At 36.0% G+C, this 22,173-nt stretch overlaps 1 protein-coding gene across 4 annotated transcripts in view; it reads right to left on the reverse strand.

The window, feature by feature from the left end:
- PUS7L (pseudouridine synthase 7 like) overlaps positions 1–22,173 on the reverse strand; it is a 40,008-nt gene that overhangs the window by 14,735 nt on the left and 3,100 nt on the right. For all 4 annotated transcript variants that reach the window (XM_045801245.2, XM_045801244.2, XM_045801243.2 and 1 more), the window contains exons 2-5: positions 20,925–21,841; positions 9,410–9,569; positions 8,748–8,940; positions 5,890–5,988 (exon numbers count right to left, since the gene is read on the reverse strand). In XM_045801245.2, the coding sequence (XP_045657201.2) occupies positions 5,890–5,988; positions 8,748–8,940; positions 9,410–9,569; positions 20,925–21,841 (1,369 nt within the window). The remainder of the gene's footprint in view (positions 1–5,889; positions 5,989–8,747; positions 8,941–9,409; positions 9,570–20,924; positions 21,842–22,173) is intronic.

Below are 22,173 nucleotides of genomic sequence, written 5' to 3' on the forward strand. Positions count from 1 at the left end.
TCTCTCTCCCTCTCAAATAAATAAATCAAATCTTAAAAAAAAAAAAAGAGTCATGGCTGTTGGAATTTTTATGGGGCACCTGGGTGGTTCAGTCAGTTAAGCTTCTGCCTTCAGAAGTTCAGGTCATGATCTTGGGGTCTTGGGATCAAGCCCTATGTTGGGCTCCCTGCTAAGCAGGAGTCTGCTTCTCTCTCTCTCTCTCTCTGCCCTGCTCATGCTCTATCTCTCCCTCCCTCCTAAATTAAAAAAAAAAATTGCCAACTTTAATATTTTCTTTTAGAAACTAAATAGATTAAAAGATGTTCCTTCTTTTAATGGTATCTATGAGGTCCTATATTTTATTTTTATTATATTATTATTATTTATTATTATTATACTGTCTCCAGCACTGTGATTTCTTTTTTTCTTTTTTTTATTAGTTGACTTTTTTTTTTAATGATTTTTTATTATATTATGTTAGTCACCATACAGTACATCCCCGGTTTCCGATATAAAGTTTGATGATTCATTAGTTCCGTATAACACCCAGTGCACCATGCAATACGTGCCCTCCTTACTACCCATCACCGGTCTATCCCATTCCCCACCTCCCTCCCCTCTGAGGCCCTCAGTTTGTTTCTCATAGTCCATAGTCTCTCATGTTTCATTCCCCCTTCTGATTACCCCCCCTTTCTTTATCCCTTTCTTCCCCTACCGATCATCCTATTTCTTATGTTCCAAAGATGAGAGAAATCATATGATATTTGTCTTTCTCTGCTTGACTTATTTCACTTAGCATTATCTCCTCCAGTGCCATCCATGTTGCTGCAAATGTTGAGAATTCGTTCTTTCTGATAGCTGAGTAATATTCCATTGTATATATGGACCACAACTTCTTAATTCAGTCATCTGTTGAAGGGCATCTCGGCTCCTTCCATGATTTAGCTATTGTGGACAATGCTGCTATGAACATTGGCATGCATATGGCCCTTCTCTTCACTACGTCTGTATCTTTGGGGTAAACACCCAGTAGTGCAATGGCTGGGTCATAGGGTAGCTCAATTTTTAACTTTTTAAGGGACCTCCACACTGTTTTCCAGAGTGGCTGTACCAACTTGCATTCCCACCAACAATGTAGGAGGGATACCCTTTCTCCACATCCTCTCCAACAACTGTTGTTTCTTGCCTTGTCTACTTTTGCCATTCTAACTGGCGTAAGGTAGTATCTCACTGTGGTTTTGATTTGAATTTCCCTGATGGCTAATGATTTTGAACATTTTTTCATGTGTCTGTTAGCCATTTGTATGTTTTCATTGGAAAGTGTCTGTTCATATCTTCTGCCCATTTTTTTATTTGTTTCTCATGTATTGAGTTTGAGAAGTTCTTTGTAGATCTTGGATACTAGTCTTTTATCTGTAGTGTCATTTGCAAATATAGTCTCCCATTCCGTGGGCTGCCTCTTAGTGTTTTTGACTGTTTCCTTGGCTGTGCAGAAGCTTTTTATCTTGATGAAGTCCCATAAGTTCATTTTATCTTTTGTTTCTCTTGCCTTTGGAGATGTGTCATGAAAAAGGTTGCTTTGGCCGATGTCATAGAAGTTGCTGCCTATGTTCTCCTCTAGAATTTTGATGGATTCCTGTCTCACATCGAGGTCTTTTGTCCATTTGGAGTTTATTTTTGTATATGGTGTGAGAGATTGGTCAAGTTTGATTCTTTTGCATGTAGCTGTCCAATTTTCCCAGCACCATTTATTGAAGAGACTGTCTTTTTTCCACCGGATGTTTTTTCCTGCTTTATCAAAGATTAGTTGCCCAAAGAGCCGAGGGTCCATTTCTGGGTTCTCTATTCTGTTCCATTGGTCTGTGTGTCTGTTTTTGTGCCAGTACCATGCTGTCTTTGTGATCACAGCTTTGTAGTACAGCTCGAAATCTGGCATTGTGATGCCCCCAGCTTTGTTTTTCCTTTTCAACAGTTCCTTGGTGATTAGGGGCCTTTTCTGGTTCCATACAAATTTAAGGACTATTTGTTCCAGTTCTTTGAAAAATGTCCTCGGTATTTTGATCGGGATAGCATTGAAAGTGTAGATTGCTCTGGGTAGCATGGACATTTTAACTATGTTAATTCTTCTGATCCACGAGCATGGAATATTTTTCCATCTTTTTGTGTCTTCCTCAATGTCTTTCAAGAGTGATTTATAGTTTCTAGAATATAGGTCCTTTACGTCTCTGGTTAAGTTAATTCCAAGGTAACGTATGGTTTTTGGTGCTATTGTAAATGGCACAGATTCCCTAATTTCTCTTTCTTCGGTCTCATTATTCCTGTATAGAAATGCAACTGATTTCTGAGCATTGATTTTGTATCCTGCCACATTACTGAATTGCTCTATAACTTCTAATAGTTTGGGAGTGAATTCTTTTGGGTTTTCCATATAGAGTATCATGTCATCTGAGAAGAGAGACGTTTTGACTTCTTCCTTGCTGATTTGGATACCTTTTATCCCTTTTTGTTGTCTGATTGCTGTTGCAAGGACTTCTAGTACTATGTTGAATAATAGTGGCGAGAGTGGGCATCCTTGTCATGTTCCTGATCTTAAGGGGAAGGCTTCTAGCTTTTCCCCATTGAGAATAATATTTGCTGTAGGCTTTTCATAGATGGCTTTTATGAGATTGAGAAATGTACCCTCTATTCCTACGCTCTGAAGGGTTTTAATCAGGAAAGGATGCTGTATTTTTCAAATGCTTTTTCTGCATCAGTTGAGAGGATCATATGGTTCCTGAGACTTTTCTTGTTGATATGATGTATCACGCTGATCGATTTGCAAATGTTGAACCACGCTTGCATCCCAGGGATGAATCCCACTTGGTCATGATGGATAATCCTTTTAATGTATTGTTGGATTCTATTAGCAAGGATCTTGTTGAGGATTTTGGTGTCCATATTCATTAGGGAAATCGGTCTGTAATTCTCCTTTTTGATGGGGTCTTTGCCTGGTTTGGGGATCAAGGTAATATTGGCCTCATAGAATGAGTTTGGTAGCTTTCCTTCTGTTTCTATTTTTTGAAATAGCTTTAGGAGAATTGGTATTATTTCTTCTTTGAATGTTTGGTAGAATTCCCCAGGAAAACCGTCTGGGCCTGGAGTTTTATTTGGAAGGTTGTTTATCACTGACTCAATCTCTTCATAATTAATTGGCCTATTTAAGAAATCAATTTCTTCCTGTTTCAGTCTTGGTAGTTTATAGGTTTCAGGAAGGCTTCCATCTCTTCCAGATTGCTTAATTTATTGGCATATAGCTGTTGATAAAAGTTTCTAATAATCCTTCGAATTTCCTTGGTGTTGGTCGTGACCTCTCCTTTTTCATTCATAATTTTATTGATTTGGGTCCTTTCTCTTTTCTTTTGGATAAGTCTTGCCAGTGGTCTGTCAATTTTATTGATTCTCTCAAAGAACCAGCTTCTAGTCCTGTTGATCTGCTCTACTGTACTTCTGGTTTCTAATTCATTGATTTCTGCTCTAATCTTGGTCAACTGCTTCCTCGTGAGTGAATTAGGCCTATCCCTCTGTTGCTGTTCCAGCTTCTTGAGGTGAGAATATAAAAACTGCATTTTAGATTTTTCTATTCTTTTGAGTGAGGCTTGGATGGCTATGTATTTCCCCCTTAGGACTGCCTTTGCAGTATCCCATAGGTTTTGGACCGTTGTGTTTTCAGTCTCGTTGGTCTCCATAAATTGTTTAAATTGATTTTTGATTTCCTGGTTTATTGAGTCATTCCTGAGCAGGATGGTTCTTAGTCTCCAAGTGTTTGAGTTTCTTCCAAATTTTTCCTTGTGGTTGAGTTCCAATTTCAGAGCGTTGTGGTCTGAGAATATGCAGGGGATAATTTCAATCTTTTGGTATCGGTTGAGACCTGATTTGTGTCCCAGAACATGGTCTATTCTTGAGAATGTTCCGTGGGCATTAGAATAGAATGAGTATTCTTTGGTTCTGGGGTGTAGTGTTATATATATATCTATGAGGTCCAACTCGTCGAGTATGGCATTTAAAGCCTTTGATTCTTTGCTTAGTTTTTGCCAGGGTGTTCTGTCTATTTCTGATAGTGGGGTGTTAAGGTCCCCTACTATTAATGTATTTTTATCTATATGTCTCTTTATTCTGGTTAAGAGTTGGCTTGTGTATCTTGCTGCTCCCCTGTTGGGGGCATATATATTTATAATTGTCATATCCACTTGTTGGATACATCCTTTAAGAATAATATAGTGCCCTTCTGTTTCTCTAACTGTAGTCTTTAGTTTAAAATCCAATCTATCTGATATGAGAATTGCTACCCCAGCTTTCTTTTGAGGTCCATTTGCATGAAAGATGGTACTCCATCCCTTTACTGTCAGTCTGAATGTATCTTTGGGTTCAAAATGAGTCTCTTGCAGACAGCAAATGGATGGGTCATTTCTTTTTATCCAATCTGCAACCCTGTGGTGTTTTATGGGAGCATTCAAGCCATTTGCATTGAGAGTGATTATTGAGAGATATGATTTTAATGATGCCATGTCAGCACTGTGATTTTATGTATATGTTTTAGAGTAGGAAAGGATCTTGAGATAGATCATTTAACCTAAAATCACACTCAATCTTATTTTATAATATTCATTCATTCATTCAAACAAATATATGTTAAAAAGCTAATTCATTCAAATATTCAAGTATTACTAAGCAACTGCTGTGTGCTAGGCACTGTGCACAGTACTAGGGGATAGAGTGTTTAGCAAGAGAGACATGGTATTTGTTTACTGGAAAAGATCAAACAAAGAATAACAATAAAATATAAACAAAATCTAAGATGGTATGTCCAAGAGGCTTTGAGGTCAAAAAGTAAGAAGAATTCAACTTTTCTTGGGAGTGGGATGAGAATTTAAATCGAGATGTAAAGAATGTAAAAGTTGGGGAGGGGATGCTTCAAAGGAAAGAAAATATGGCTTTCTAGTTGTGGGGCCAGACTCTAAGTTGGCCCCCAATGATCTCCACTGGCTGGTACTCACACCACTGCAGTCCTCCCCCACACTTATCAGGGTGGGTCTGTGCGCCCAGTAAGTAGAAAAGAGCAGAAGTAAAGATGTCACTTCCCAGATTACATTATAAAAGACACCGAGATTTATGTTATGGTCTCTCTCTCACTCTTCTGTGCTCCTGGTCCTCTCTCTTGGGGAAGTCACGTCATGCGTAGCCCTAGGGTGAGAAACTAAAGCTTCCTGCCAACAACCAGGGGATTGTGCTTGCAAGCAGGGCGTCTGTGCCCATTCATCTCCAAAGACTACAGCTCTTGCTGATAGTGTGACTCCACACCATGTGAGACCCTGATGCACCAACACCCAGCAAGGCTGCTCCCAGATGGCTGACCCTCAGGAGCAGCGAGACAAGAAATGCTTGTCATTCTAGGCCACTCAGTTTTAGAGTAGTCTGTTACACAGCGACAACTGATAATTAATGCTCTAGCAAATTTTTTTAAAAAATGAGAAGCATGGAATACAAAGTTTAAAAGAGGTGAGTTTTTGTTTAAATGCTATGAGAAACAGGAATTTTATATAATTTGATGTCTTATTTCTGGAGTTGTAGGGTGTTAAGTTTCCTCTAAATCCTCTTTTCAGTTCATTAAGAATTTGGTGAGTGTTGGTCAATTCTCTGTTAAGTCTCAAACAAGTATTAAACACAGAATATTGCATACAGTTTGCTTTATTATAATGTGATACTAAAAATATAATAGCTGCTCAATAAATGTTCAATAACATAGTATGTGGTATATGTATGTGCATGTGTATATATGCATTTATATGCTGGGTTAAGAAAGCAAAGGGCTGGCTTTATGTAGTAAGTACAACTGACAAAACAAATCAGAGCATAGTTTTTTAAAATCCATACCATTTCACTCTTCAGCAAAGCCAATCCAATCTGGTCAGTGTGAACTTTCCTTCCCATCCCAAATCTCTGTGGTCCGTAGTAATTTACAAACCCTTTATTCTACGAATACAAGAAAATCAATTAATTAAAAGCATATTGTGGGGCACCTGGGTGGGTCAGTAGGTTAAGAGTGTGCCTTCGGTCAGGTCATGATCCTGGGATCCTATGGTCCTGGGGTCCAGGACCGCATTGCTGGGCTCCCTGATCACCAGGGTGTCTGCTTTGCTCTCTCCCCCTGCCCCTCACTCGTGCTCTCTTGCACTCTTTCTATCTCAAATAAATAAATAAAATCTTAAAAAAAAAAAAAAGTATATTGTTATGGACTGCATGCCTGTGTTCCCCCCAAAATTCATATGTTGAAATCTTAACCTCCAATATGATGGTATTTGGAGGTGAGGACACTGGGAGGTAATTAGGTCATGAGGGTAGAGCTCTCATGAATGGAATTAGTGCCCTTATAAGAAAAGATCACGGAGCTAGCTCACTCTCTTTCCACCACGTGAGAATACAACAAGAAGATAAGGCTGGCACCCTGATCTCAGGCTTCTAGCCTCCAGTGACTTTTAAATAACTTTCCCGTTAATTAAAAATCACCGAGTCTATGGTTCTTTGTCATAGGTCCACAGTGACTATAACAAATATAATTACTATGTCAGAATATGTAATCAAGTCTTTCTCTTCATATTTATTTTAATAAAAGAATACTATAATCACCAATACACACATAAGAGCCAAATGGTCTGAGAAATGCTATACAGTTAAAGAATAGAAAGGAGAAAATCAAATAATCAAAAGATAGAAAATAAGACCAACAAAAAAGCTTTAAAAATATGTCACTTTCCATTCACATAACTGAAGGGTATTGTGGGATACAGGACTTTCAGTGCTAAACCAGAGAAGTTCTGGGATGAACTGTTTACATAGGACTGGATCTGATCTTTGCCCTGAAGCTCTTTCTGATTTTGAGATGTTTCTGCTGTCTGGAGACGCTGAGAATAAGAAATAAATTTACTTCAAACCCAGCAAGTCTTGGTTCCTTTATATATGACAATTCATTTTTTAGTTATCTCAGTTTCTGAAAGCCCGGGCCAAGACAATGAATGGCATCACTTCCCCAGGAACAGAAAATTGTAAATTACTCTGCAACCTTGAAGACACTGCTCAGTGGATAAACACGCTCTCAAAAAGAAAACACCAGGTCCAGATGGTTTCTTGAAAGATAAGAGTCTGCCACACTCACTTTATGAGTATTTCTCATAACAATTATTATTTCAAATTTGGAAAAACAATATCAAATAATATCCTAGAATAACCAGAAAAGCTTTAAGTACCCCTTCAAATTATTTAGGGTCAGATATAACTAAAGGTTTCTAGAAGTCAAAGTTACAACCCTCTAAAACAAAACTTCAAAGACTTCTTATTTTCAGAATTAAAGGAAAGTTGGCCAAAGTTAAAATCATTCCTAGTGTGGATTTTATAACGGGCAGTTGTGTATCCATAAAATCCAAATGAAAGATAGGCAATAAATGCTATCAGAGTTCAGAGAAACTCTTCCCCCTTTTTAAGGGATATCATTTTAATAATAATTTTTTGAGGGGAAAAATATTTTAGATAGGTCCGGGAAAAAAGGGAAAAAAAACAACCATATAAAGAATATACAATCAAAGAGGATCTATACACAGGTAAATGTGAATTTAGAAAATCTTTAGTTGAAAGTCATTTTCCTGACTATAAGACATAATAGTGATTAAAAACCAGTTTTGCCTGTTTATTTTCCTTTGGAGAAGAATAAAATTGTGTAAAAACGTCTTTGTGGTCAGAATCTTGTATCAGTGTTTCTCAGTGTTAGCTACAGAGTAAAATCACCTAAGGAGTTTTTAAAAAAAAATACTAATAACCAAGGCTGCATTCCCAAATGTTCTTATTTTGTTGGTTCAGGGGCAGGGACTGACTACTGAGATTGCTTAAAGCATCTCAGGTTGAGGATTACTGGTCTAGATCAGGGGTTGTCAAACTATTAACAGCCCACAAGTCAAATGTGGCTAACACTTATTTTTGTAAATAAAGTTTTACTGGAACACAGCCATGCTCATTCATGTATGTATGGTCCTTGTCTGTTTCCACACAAGGGCAGTAGAGTGGCTGCAACAGAGACCATACGACTATAAAACCAAAAATATTTATTACTGGCCATTAACAGAGAAAGCTTGCTAACCCACATTCCAGATGATCAGACTAGAGGCTATGGAATATTTAGATGCCTGGCAAAGGTCACTTATATATCTATGTTTGAAAGTTTTTATTGCAAGACATAATCAAATGTGTATGATTAACTATTTGTATACATTAAAAAAATACACAATTAGATTGAAAAGAAAAAAGATTGTGCATAATTCTGATAAGTAATATAACTATTTACCAAAGATTTCTGGAAAAAATTATTGAACAAAATTTCCCCCAAAATCAATCCCTTTGCCTAAAACACTACTCTATATGGCACATGCTAAAAAAACAAATATACAAACAACAACAAGAAACACCTCTCTTCTTAATGCAGATAGCTCCCCCACCCCACCTCCAGGTAACTCTATACATTGTATTTTTAAAAATTATACTAAAGCTTTGTTTTTTTAATACAAAAATATACTGAGAAGAAAATTAAAAATAAGCCTAATTATCCTAATTATCATTTTTTAAAATAATGACAGATGCAAATAAAAAGAAAAGGTACAAAAGAAAGTTTCCCTTCTTGCCTCAGTGTAAAGAGAAGGACTATAAAAATTTTCCTGTAACACTGTATTAAAATTGAGTTTTCTTACCTTAACATTTTCTATTGCCTCCAAAATTCTCTCTCTCAGGTTTGCAGAATCATTTATTTGGTTTCTTAAATTTCTGATGATAATATCAAAGTGATTTCCTTTGAGCTGACCGAGTCTAAGGGAATCATCTACAGATCGAATATTAAACACATTCATTCTTTTCTTTTCAATTTCTTTTTCAATATTTTTCAACCTACAAATGATAAATCATATAGACTCGTTAAATCTTACATTTAAAAATTAACATAAGGTTTAAATGACAGTTGCCAGACAACCACTTATATCAGAACACTAAAAACTTTTTGAGAATTCAAAAGTTAATGCTATTTCAACAGATGTGCACTAAAAAACCCATCACTATAGGATTATTTGAACAGTTATTGTATGACCTGAAACAATTCAATCATTTAAAATCTGCCACTTCTCAAAGTTTCTGTCTTAAAACTACCTACATTTTCAGTGTAAATTTAAGACATAACACTATTTAGAAGATAATCATATTATTAAGGCAGAATGTGCCGCTCAATAAGCCTTTAATCAACTAATTACTATTGATAGTGAGGTTAATATGCTCCTAGTGTTCTGAGTTTTTAATCTCATATTTACTTATGTGATGCAATAAGAAAGTAAAGTTCTATCTTAGAAAGTAATAATCATATTACCTCTCTGGAGTCACTTTTCTAACAACCATTGCTTGATAGGTGATGGCTTTCTTGTCTTTTAGGCCTGCATAACTAAAATCTGAAGGAATCACACCAAGTTTGATAGCTAAAAAACCAAGTGCTTCAAACATTTCCAGATTTTCTTTTCGTAGGGTAAAGGCTAAAACAAAAAAAATCCCAGATTACACACACAGACACACACACACACACAACTACAATACATCAACTACATTCTTAGTGGACTAACAGATTAATATAATGAATCAAATTATTAATTTAAGTATTTTTTAACAAGATATAAAATCAGTGTCTTAGACTTCAGCGGTCATTTGAAAAATGCTACGTAAAGGCTTATAGAAAAAAAACATCTAAATTCCCTAATTTGGCGTTTATATCTGACTCTAATCTCTCTTTTCAGTTTCCACAAGTATAACCTGTGTGACACAGAGAATGTCTCACAATCCGTCGATGGACTAGAGCCTTCCACAGCTTTGTAGTTTTGCACGTTTGAACCCCTCTGTTTAAAATGTGTTCTTTCCTTGGGGCACCTGGGTGGCTCAGTCGTTAAGCATCTGCCTTCTGCTCCGGTCATGATCCCGGGGTCCTGGGATCCAGCCCTGCATCGGGGTCCTTGCTCAGCAGGAAGCCTGCTTCTCCCTCTCCCACTCCCCCTGCTTGTGTTCCCTCTCTCATTGTCTCTCTCTCTGTGTCAAATAAATAAATAAATAAATAAATAAATAAAATAAAATCTTTAAAATGTATTCCTTCCATTTTACTTGTCATACTGGTATTTATTCTTCATGATCCAACAGCAGCAGTAGTTCTCCCTCAAGTTCTTCCCGGGTTCCCAAGACTGAATCCTCCTAAAGCAGGGATGTTTGTTTTCTCAACTGTTACACCCACAGCCTAACACACAGTAAGTGTTTAAATAATTGCTGAATGAATAAATAAATAAATTCCACAAGATGCTGATTACACAAACTTGCATGTCCCCACAAGTTGTCATTATCAATATCATGACACTTGCCACCGTGAATTATAATTTCTCTCTTTATGTTTGCCCACCCCATAACCTGGGAGTTCCAGACCAGCAAACCAACAGATAAAACAGCGCTCACTTTGTGGTAGGTGCTTAAAATGTCTACTAGATGACAGTGTGAGAGTGAGATTGTGAAGTTAGGGAGAAGGAACAAGCCCAGTACCGACTACCACCAAAGAAGTTCCCTAATATGCTGGCCTATACACCTGTCAGCATTGACAGTAACAAAATACCGCAACCCACAGTTCACCCTATTTACATATGTTACATCAAACTACTGCCCTCTTCCTTCAAATCATGAAAAGGAAATTCAGGGGTTTTTTGCAGAATAATTTATATTTTGTTCAATTGCTGTAATTGCCATCAGCAGCTACAAGGGTCTCCCTGAATAGTGAATACTCTATGAAAAATGAACGTTAAACATAAATGTGATTCAGGAAGTAGAAGGATGTGGTATGTATGTATGTATCTATCTATCCATCTATGAATATATAAAATAGCTAAACAAGAACTTACAATATCCACGCTTTAGAATATCATACAGTTGTTTAAAAGAATGGGGAACACCTATATATTTATACCTTCATATGAATAATCTCTAAAAACATGAAAACAGCAGGTTTCAAAAATATACATAGTACATATAATTTATGTGAAAAGTTTTAAAAATCTACAATGCAATGTTGTGTATTTTCAATGTTTTAATTTTTACAAGAAAAATATTTTTTGCTTGCGTGTTTAAGAATTGTTGAAGTATAGGGGCGCCTGGGTGGCACAGCGGTTAAGCGTCTGCCTTCGGCTCAGGGCGTGATCCTGGTGTTGTGGGATCGAGCCCCACATCAGGCTCCTCCGCTATGAGCCTGCTTCTTCCTCTCCCACTCCCCCTGCTTGTGTTCCCTCTCTCACTGGCTGTCTCTATCTCTGTCAAATAAATAAATAAAATCTTTAAAAAAAAAAAAGAATTGTGAAGTATAAAAACACAGCTATAATTTCTGAAGAATATTCAAGCATAATCCATTACTTTACAGATTTATTTTTACCACTAGGGCCATTATTTTTTGTACTATTGTACAACTCCCCAGATTTCTCCAAATTTTCTATTACAGCAGTGATAAGTCAAATGTACTATGACTCCTGTTATTCTTAAAGAACTGATAAAAGAGGTACAAGAGGGGGCACCTGGGTGGCTCAGTCGTTTAGCGTCTGCCTTCGGCTCAGGGCGTGATCCCGGCGTTATGGGATCGAGCCCTGCATCAGGGTCCTCGGCTAGGAGACTGCTTCTTTCTCTCCCACTCCCCCTGCTTGTGTTCCCTCTCTCTCTGGCTGTCTCTCTCTGCCAAATAAATAAATAAAATCTTAAAAAAAAAAAAAAGAGGTACAAGAAAGGAGAGAATCATACAAGTTAATTCTGTGTACTAAATCACGACTTGTTCTTTATACTTGCAGGGTATCTTAGCCAAATAGATTCAAATATAAACCTCTGATTCCAGGACAGTTTTTTATACCACTTGTTTCAAATAAAATGACATTAAAAGCCCATTTTTAAAATGCAGAGAAATTATAACCTCAAAATATTTCAGCTTTTGTCATGATAGGATTTAATTACAAAGTTTAAATAAAATGATTTCAGAAGATGTGCTAGGCCAAGGATATAATGGTTAAGAAAACAAACACGTTCCCTGCCTCGGAAGTATTTAGTCTTAGGAGGCTGAAAAGAATTTGAGGAAGTGTTGCTGTTCTGGGGGTTTAAAGAATGAAAAGAAGTATGGCAAACAGCCAGAGCAATAAGATCAAAATATCACATATTTCAATATTTGTAAGATTTGTGGGACCCTATTATTTTATGGGGCCTATAACATTCTCCCTTTTCCAACTACATACCTGTGTGAAGCTGAGTTTTGTTCTTTTGATTCAATCAAAACAAGAAATTCCAACAGATTGAATGCAAGAACAGATATGAGAATCGAGCTGACTTTTATTAAGTCAGATATTAGAAAGATTTGCAGAACTGTAAAACAATGCCTCTTGTCACTAATTTTTAGTCGAAAAATATGGTTATTTTCATTAAAAGTTGTTTTCATGTTAATAGTAATAGGTTACTTTAAACAAATTCATATTTTTAGATTTTCTGGGGTTTTTTAATTGAAGTATAGCTGATACACAATATTACTTTAGTTTCACATATACAACATGGTGGTTTAACAATTTCTGTTTTAATAGGTTAGGTATCAATAGGTAATAATCACACAAGTAAAAGTTGTCTGGAGTCTCCAATAACTTACAAGAGCTATTCTCTTCAGGTGTCCTACAACCAAAACATTTGAGAGTCAATTAAGAATAATGTGAAAAAATACAGGTAGTCCCTCAAATCTATTAAATCTGTGGAACTAGACAGAAGTGACTAAAATATCTTAAGAGTAAAAAAATGCAAAATTTGGTCAAGTGTTGCAGCGGGCTGGCTAGATGTTACAAACTTTTCAAAGTAGACCAGGAAACTCTTCTACATAGAGGAAGGCCAAGAGACCAATCCATGTAAGTTTTAAAGTTCATGTGTTTGATAAGTGGAGTTTGATATGCCAAATCTGCCCCTGACAATCTGGGCATGTCACTCACTAGTTGTTAAGCAAGCTCAGCCGGGTAGGGAAGAACCTCCAGACTGTCTGAAATTATATCATTTGTCGTTGGTTAGCCTTAGTGCATAGCATTTTTTTTCATCTGTGATGATTTAGAACTTAGAATATGAATATTTAGGAGAATCAAATCCATGATTATCATGATAGGATTTAATTACAAAGTTTAAATAAAATGATTTCAGAAGATGTGCTGGGCTATTTGTGTAATAGTATTTGTGTTAATGAATCTGTATCTTATATACTTGGAATGTTTAAGAGAATGAGACTTAGCTAATTCTTTTTTTTTTTTTAAGATTTTTATTTATTTATTTGACAGAGATAGAGACAGCCAGTGAGAGAGGGAACACAAGCAGGGGGAGTGGGAGAGGAAGAAGCAGGCTCATAGCGGAGGAGCCTGATGTGGGGCTCGATCCCATAACGCCAGGATCACGCCCTGAGCCGAAGGCAGATGCTTAACCGCTGTGCCACCCAGGCGCCCCGAGACTTAGCTAATTCTAATTATAAATGTCTAATTGATTTAAATTTGTCTTTTTACACTGAAATCTAAGTTAGGAAATAATATGGGAACACCCAGGAAAACTTAAAGGCCACCGAATTTATACTTTTAATTTATAAGATTTATAACATTTTCTTGATTACTTAGAAAAAGTGAAGTGCTAAAAAAAAAATCAACTATGTTAAATTTTAAAATTCAATTTCCACTTCTAGCCATGCTGGAATAATTGGCACTAGATATGACCTCCCATTATAAACAGAAAGCTAGACAAAACATAGGAAATACCTGTTTTTAGACACTGGAGAAGAGGGAGCACAGAACTGTGATTCCAAAAGAAAAGGAAAACAAAGGAAGTGAGCCTAAAATACTGTGGGTTTTTTGTTGGGTTTTTTTTTTTTTGCCTAGAGATAGATACTTTCTAGACCATAGCATGGGGAGGAGAAAACCAAGTAGAACACAGCAGTTACGCTGAATTAAAAGGGTTAGAGGTTAGAGTTCAGGAAGGCTGAGTGGGCTGGAACTCACAGGGCAGAGTTCTAGATAAGAGGAAGCTATGTATGCACAGAGTGTTCCAGAAATCTGCATCGGTGATCCCTTGCGGTTTTTGCTTATTAGTGATCTACACATGCCTAAGATTAATTGCTATATACTACTTATCTAATATTGCATAACAAGTCACCCCAAACCTTAGTGGCTTACAATGTTCACTTGTCTCTCATAGTGCTTATGGGTCAGGAATTCAAGAGCACCTTGGTTTGGTAGTTTGAGCTCAGGCTCTCCCATTAGGTTGCAGTTAGATGTGGCTGGGGCTATAGTTATTAAAAAGACTGACAGGAGCTGAAGGATCTACTTCCAAGGAGACTCACTCCCATGGCTGACAAGTTGGTGCTGACTGCTGGCTAGAGGGCTCAATTCTCCAATATGCTGCCTGGATATTCTCACAGTATATTAGCCATCTTACCCCACAGTGAGCAATCCAAGAAATGTAGGCAAAAAGTAGAACACTTTTTATGATCTAGCCTTAGAAGTCATACACCATCACTTCTGCCATATTCTATTGGCCAAAAAAGGCATGTGTGTGAATACCAGGAGAAGACCACTGAGAGTCTTCTTGGGGTTGAGAACAATGATCCCTCTTCTGGCTCTAAAACTATTAGTTCCACCACATACACCCCAAATTCAAAATATACTCATTCCTTTCCAAGGCCCCCAAAACTCACACCACAAAAACAGCTCAAATTCTAGCATTTTCCATCTAAATCAGGTCTAAATATAGATAAGACTGCTTGAGTACTTATTGAATTGAAATCCTCAAATACAATTTCTCTTAATATGAAGGCTATGAAGGACTACAACACAAAGAGAAAAATCTGCTTTTCACACACCTTGCAATGTTCAAACACACATAGGACAAGTGCTATACACTCTTTATTAAACTGGGAGAAAACTGGAAGAGAGGTCTAATTAAATATCAAGGGCATGCAGTAGAAACTACAGAAGGATCATACTAAAATAGTTGAACTATATGACCGAGTAAAGCCTACTCTGGCCCTCCCTTAATAAAATTCCAAATGATGCCTCAAATAGACCTGCAAATTACTTCCTTCCTGTTAAAGCAAAGTTCAACACTCTTTAAAAGGAGACAATATAATCCAGACCCTCAACAAGGTAATATTCCCAAAGTTTGACCTCCAAAAAATATTACTAAACATGCAAGAAGCAGGAAAATATGACCCATAACCCAAATAAAAGTCATTCACTAGAAACACATCCAGAAATGAGTGACAGAATTAGCAGACAAACATTTCTTAAAGACCTATTAAAAATAGGCTCAAAGATTACAGGAAAACATGAATATAAGTTGGAGACCTAAGAAAGAACTAAATGGAACTTCTAAAGCTGGAAAATGGAATTCTTAAAATAAAAATTTCATTGGATCTTTAAATCTTCCATACAATTTCTTCCGTAAAAAAGTATCCTTGGAAAATTATTATGGTGCTGTCTCAAAAAATTAAATATATGTTATCATATGACCCAGCAATTTCACTTCTGGGTATATACCCACAAGAACTGAAAACAGGGAGTTGAACAGATATTTTTACAGCCATGTTCATAGCAGTATTATTTACAACAGCCAAAAGACAGAAACAACCCATGTCCATTGGTAGATGAGTGAATAAAAAAAAGAGGTATATATACATACAATATTATTCAGCCTTTAAAGGAAGGAAATTCTAACACATATACAACATAGACGAATCTTAAAGATCTACAGTTAACTTATATGTGCCAATCACAAATTGGCAAATATTTTATGATTCCACTTATATGAGATACCTAGAGTAGTCAGAGACAGAAAGCAGGATGGTGGTTGCCAATGGCTGGGGGGAGAGGGGAATGGCGAGTTATTATTTAATGGGTATATAGTTTCAGTCTGGGGAGATAAAATTAAGTTCTGGAGATGGATGATGGTAATGGATGTACAACAATGTGAATGTACTTAACGCCATTGAACTATACACTTAAGAGTGGTTAAAATGGCAAATTCTGTTATGTATATTTTATAACAATAAAAAAAGGTTTTTTTAAGTGTTCTCCTTTTTGTAAATTTTTTTAATTTTATTTTCTATGTGACCACTTACAGTTTTTATTTGGATTTAACATTTAAAACACTGAAACAGTACAAACTGAGAGGTATAATATTTTTGTTTACACTAGGATATTCATTTTTATTTCTTTACTACCAAGATAATGTATACCAAATTTAATTTTAAAAATTTTCATTGTCTGCATGTCTGTTCTCATCATCATTATATGTTTTGTTCCGTATCTCTTACTGTATTAAAATAATCTTGACTCTTTGGGGCAATTGCTACTTTTTAGATAGGTCTATTTTTTAAGAATTTTTTTTATATGAGTTATTTTTGTTCTTACAAAAGTTGGCCTGTGCAAAATCGGGACTAGGCATACTTTACCTTGGTCTTTTCTTTGTTCTTAGACTTGTTCTTATCTCCATACGATTCTCTGGTGAACCATCAATTCCTCCCCTTAATAAATTCCTCCAATTATTCAGTTTTTGTAAAGCTAATTTAAATTAATACATAAAAAGTTTCCACAATTTTTAGTTCATTAATTCAAATTAGTACTGTTAGAATTTCAAGTAGTATAAAATCTATAACTGCTTAAATGACTTACCAGCAATTCTCCCACATTTAAAGCTACTTTTGTTTTTCCTTCAAAACAGATTTACCTATTACCATTTACTGCATGCCTCATGTGTCAAGTGCTGTACTAGCAGCTTTCTCATGGATAAGGCAAGTCACACACCAGACAGAAATTTCCAAGAGAGAAGATATCAACATTTGAATAATTATTATACATATTAAAAATTTTCACTAATTATTTCATTTAATTGTTAGAATAGCATTGTGAATTAAGCTTTACTGTTACCCCATTTTTAAAGTACAACCAAAAGTTACAAATTGTTAAGTAACTTGTCCACGTCATTATTTTTTCCATTTTTCCATTTTTCCATTTGTGGAAACTAAGTTTTAAAGAGATTAAAAAGTTCATAAATCTTTCTATGAACTGAAGTCATAACATAAAATAAAACCCCCATAGATTCAAGGTCTAATCTCTTCATTTATACCAGAGAGTCCCTATATAATATAATCCCGTTTCTGTGCCACATGTAATCTGTGCAAACTTGAGTTGCTGCTTTTATCTTAAAAGCTTTGCTACATAAGGCAAATATTTCTGATGAACATAGATGCAAAAATACTCAACAATATCCTAGCAAAACAAATCCCAAAAAATACATTTAAAAAAATCATTCACCACAATCAAGTGGGATTTATTTCTGGGTTGCAAGGATGGTTCAATATTTGCAAGCCAATCAACGTGATACATCACATCAATAAGAAAAAGGGTAAGAACCATACAGTCATTTCAATAGACTCAGAAAAAGCATTTGACAAAGTACAACATCTATTCATGATAAAAACCCTCAACAAAGTAGGTTTAGAGGAAACATACTTCAACATAAAAAAAGGCCTTATATGAAAAACTCACAGCTAACTTCATTTTTAACGGAAAGAACTGAGAGCCTTTTCCCTAAAATCAGGAATGAGACAAGGATGTCCACTCTCACCACTTTTATTCAACATAGTACTAGAAGTCCTAGCCACAGCAATCAAGTAACAAAAAGAAATAAAGGGCATCCAAATTGGTAAGAAAGAAGTAAAACTTTCACTATTTGCAGATGACATGATACTATATATAGAAAACCTGAAAGACTCCATCAAAAACCTGTTAGAACTCATAAATGCATTCACTAAGTTCAAAGGATACAAAATCAATGCAGAGAAATCTGTGGCATTCCTATGCACCAATAATGAAGCAGTAGAAAGAGAATTTAAGAAAACAATCCCCTTTACAATTGCACTGAAAATAAAAGATACCTATGAATAAACCTAACCAAAGAGGAGAAAGACCTATATTCTGAAAACTATAAAAAATTGATGAAAGAAACTGAAGATGACACAAAGAAATGGAAAGACATTCTATGCTCAGGGATTATAAGAACAAACACTGTTAAAATGTCTATACTACCCAAAGCAATCTGCACATTTAATGAAATCCTTATCAAAATATCAATGCATCTTTCACAGAACTAATCCTAAAATTTGTATGGAGCCACAAAAGACCCTGAATAGCCAAAACCATCTTGAAAAACAAAACAAAACAAAACTAGAGGCATCACAATTCTGGACTTCAAGTTACATTACAAAGCTATAGCAATCAAAACAGTATGGTACTGAAACAAAATAGACACATAGATCAATGGAATGGAATAGAAAACCCAGAAATGAACCCACAATTAAATGGTCAATTAATCTTCAACAAAGCAGGAAAGAAATCCAATGGGAAAAAGACAATCTCTTCAAGAAGTGGTATTGGGAAAACTGGACAGTTATATGCAAAAGAATGAAACTGGACCACTTCGTTACACCATATACAAAAATCAATTCAAATGGATGAAAGACCTAAATGTGAGACCTGAAACCATAAAAATCCTAGGAAAGAACATAGGAAATAATTTCTCTGACATCAGCTGTAGCAACTTTTTCCTACATAGGTCCCCTGAGGTAAGGGAAACAAATGCAAAAATAAACTACCGGCACTACATCAGAGTAAAAAGCTTCCATACAGCAAAGGAAACAATCAATAAAACTAAAAGGCAACCTACAGAATGGGAGAAGATATTCGCAAATGACGTATCTGATAAAGGTTTAGTATCCAAAATATATAAAGAACTGATACCACTCAACACCCAAAAAACAAATAATCCAATTTAACAATGTGCAGAAGACACAAACAGACATTTCTCCAAAGAAGACAACAGATGCACGCCTGGGTTGCTCAGTCAGTTAAGGATCCAACTCTTGATCTCAGCTCAAATCTTAGTCTCAGGGTTATGAGTTCATGCCCTGCATTGAGCTCCACATTGGGTGTGGAGTCTATCAAAAAAAAAAAAAAAAAAGAAGACAACGACGACATACAGCTGGCCAACAGACACATGAAAAGATGAACAATGCTCACCATCACTTATCATCAGGGAAATGCAAATCAAAACTACAATGATATATCAATCACTCCTGTCAGAATAGCTAAAGTCAACAACACAGGAAACAACAGGCATTGGCAAGGATGTGGAGAAAAAGGAACCCTCTTGCACTGCTGGAGCAGTCACTGTGGAAAACAGTATGGCGTTTCCTCAAAGAGTTAAGAATAAAACTACCCAATGATCCAGCAATGTCACTACTGGGTATTTACCCAAAGAATACAAAAATACTAACTTAAAGGGATACATGCACCCCTTTATAGCTGCATTATTTACAATAGCCAAGATACGGAATCAACCCAAGTGTCCATTGATGGATTGATGAACAGATAAAGAGGTTGCATATACACACAATGGAATATTACTCAGCTGTAAAAAAAAAGAATGAAATCTTGCCATTTGCAATCTTGGATGGTGCTAGAGTAATGCTAAGTGAAATAAACCAGTCAGAGAAAGACATATCATATGATTTCACTCATATGTGGAATTTAAGAAACAAATGAGCAAAAGGGGGAAAAAGAGACAAACGAAGACACACTCTTAACTATAGAGAACAAACTGCTGGTTACCAGAGGGGAAGTAGGTGGGGGGATGGGTGAAACAGGTGATGGGGATTAAGGAGTATACTTGTCATGATGAGCACTGGGTGATTAAAATAAAAACTTAAAAAATAAAATAAAATAAAATATAAAATGAATGTGTTTAATTAGAAAAAAAATAAAAAAGCTTTGCTGTATCTATAAAACAAGACTATCTCAAACACTTCCCATCCTTCATGTAGGATATAGGCCAATTAAACCTGATCAGCCAAACTTGTAGAATAAGATTTCATCAGTTCCATCCAGGCCTCGGAATTGAACACACCTGCTAAAAGAGTGCTTTTAAAAATGTGGTCCCCAAACTGGGTAGAAAGAGCATCACCTGGGCATTTCTGAAAGCCCTGGCCCAAACCTTCTAAATCAGAAACTCTGAGAATAGGGCTCAGAAATCTGTTTAACAAGCCCTTTTGGTCATTTTTAATGCATGTTAAAGCTTGAGAACATCCTCTCTAAAACAGTGACCGAAAAAAGGAGGAGCTCCTTGTAAGGAGGCTCTTTACCTTGGGTAGTGTAGTTCAACTGTTTAGATAACAAGGTGTTCTCTTCACTTTCCCAAGCACAGCAGACACATTCTACTTATCTGAAAACTTAGTTTTGTTTTGTTTTTTTTTAAAGATTTTATTTATTTATTTGACAGAGAGACAGCCAGAGAGAGAGGGAACACAGCAGGGGGAGTGGGACAGGAGGAAGCAGGCTCCCGGCGGAGGAGCCCGATGTGGGACTCGATCCCAGAACGCCAGGATCACGCCCTGAGCCGAAGGCAGATGCTTAATGACTGCGCCACCCAGGTGCCCCTGAAAACTTAGTTTTAATTAAAATAACTTCCAAAATATGAAATCAAGATTTATCTCCAATTAAACTTATTAAACACAAAATAACTCCAACTTTATACATGTGTGACTATGTTAACTATAAGCATCAGTGTTAACCATACTTGGATCCATAAGGTTAATTCTTAAAATTATAGTGTAATTCAAAAGGCTTTATCTTCCACTAAAAACCAGACCCAAATATTTTTTCTGACATCCCTCTGGTTAAGTCTATTTAATTCATTTGAAATTATTCATGTTTCCCACAATTTTAACTCACTTTATCAAAGAAAATGGTAATGATTTATTACGTTACCTGTGTGTATAACTTTCTGATCCCGGCATTCAAAAAGAGACCTTTTCCTGTGCTTGTGTGTTTTCTCCCGAAATCTTACTGTTATCACTACATTTGGATTACCGGCATTGTAATTGAGTTCAGGGAAAGATTTGGTTTCCACAAGGTTTCCAAACTTTTTGTTGACAAAATGATGGACTGCTTTTCTGTGGTCTTTGTTTGTATCAGGTTTAAAGGTAAATTTGGAATTTTCTTTCTTTGCATCCAAATACTTAAAAAAGTCAAATGCTTCTTCTTCAGATACCAAGTGACAGAGTTCCTTATACTCAAGATTCGGTTTTACAACAATCTCACTGTTTTTACCAACAGTTATTAAAAAGGGGAATTTCTGCCTAACAGCGCTATGCAAAATAGCCCTCTGGTTTTTGTCAAGGATTCTGCCTAATGAGAATTCAGGAGATGATCCAATTAGCTCAGTTTCAGAATTCCACTTCTCTTTTATATCACAGGCAAAGTGATTCAGTAATTCGTTAGTTTTTTCATCTAACAAGTTGCCTAAAACATCAACTTTTTCTTCTTCGCCTTTGGAAGTTCTATCATTGATAGTATCTTCCTTTTCTGAACCAGACTGATGATTTTGGTTATCAGAACACCCAGTGACAGTACTGACTTCTTGGTTGCTTCCCTCTTTAAAGGAAAAACTTTGAAAATCAAGTTTTGTTTTTTTGGCAAAATTGTTTGGCTCAGGTAGTACTTTACCAATCAGTTCACTGGTGGCCTTATTAACTAACTGTCCCTGTTCATCAATCTCTATAACAACAAAGTCACTTGGTGAACTTTTTATAGTGCCATGAAATCCAACATGATCAGTAATGAAACACAAAGAACTAAACCTGATTCTAAAATCTGTATCCTCTTCCATTCTTAAATAACAATGCCTACAAAAGAAACAAAGAGGCAATCAGTTACCAGAAAGAAAAGTTATGGATAACAAAAAAGAAATATATTTGCAGGATTTATTTTTCTTTCTCCCTTTCAATCCTGAGTCCCCTTAAAAGACATTAGCAATTTATTTCTATATATCATGTGTATTTTGACCCTTCTACACCAAGAGGAATTAACAGACAATCTTTTCTGGTATAATGATTTGCAATTTCATTCTTCACCCACTCCAAGCTTCCATCTATTATCCAGGATTAAAATGGATCAGTTTCAAGTCTACTTTAAAAATACCACTTGTAGGCCCACAAAGAAGAGACGAGAACATGGG

The sequence above is a fragment of the Ursus americanus genome, chromosome 25, assembly GCF_024610735.1.
Source record: "Ursus americanus isolate L20-20 chromosome 25, mUrsAme1.1.p, whole genome shotgun sequence".
NCBI lineage: Eukaryota > Metazoa > Chordata > Mammalia > Carnivora > Ursidae > Ursus > Ursus americanus.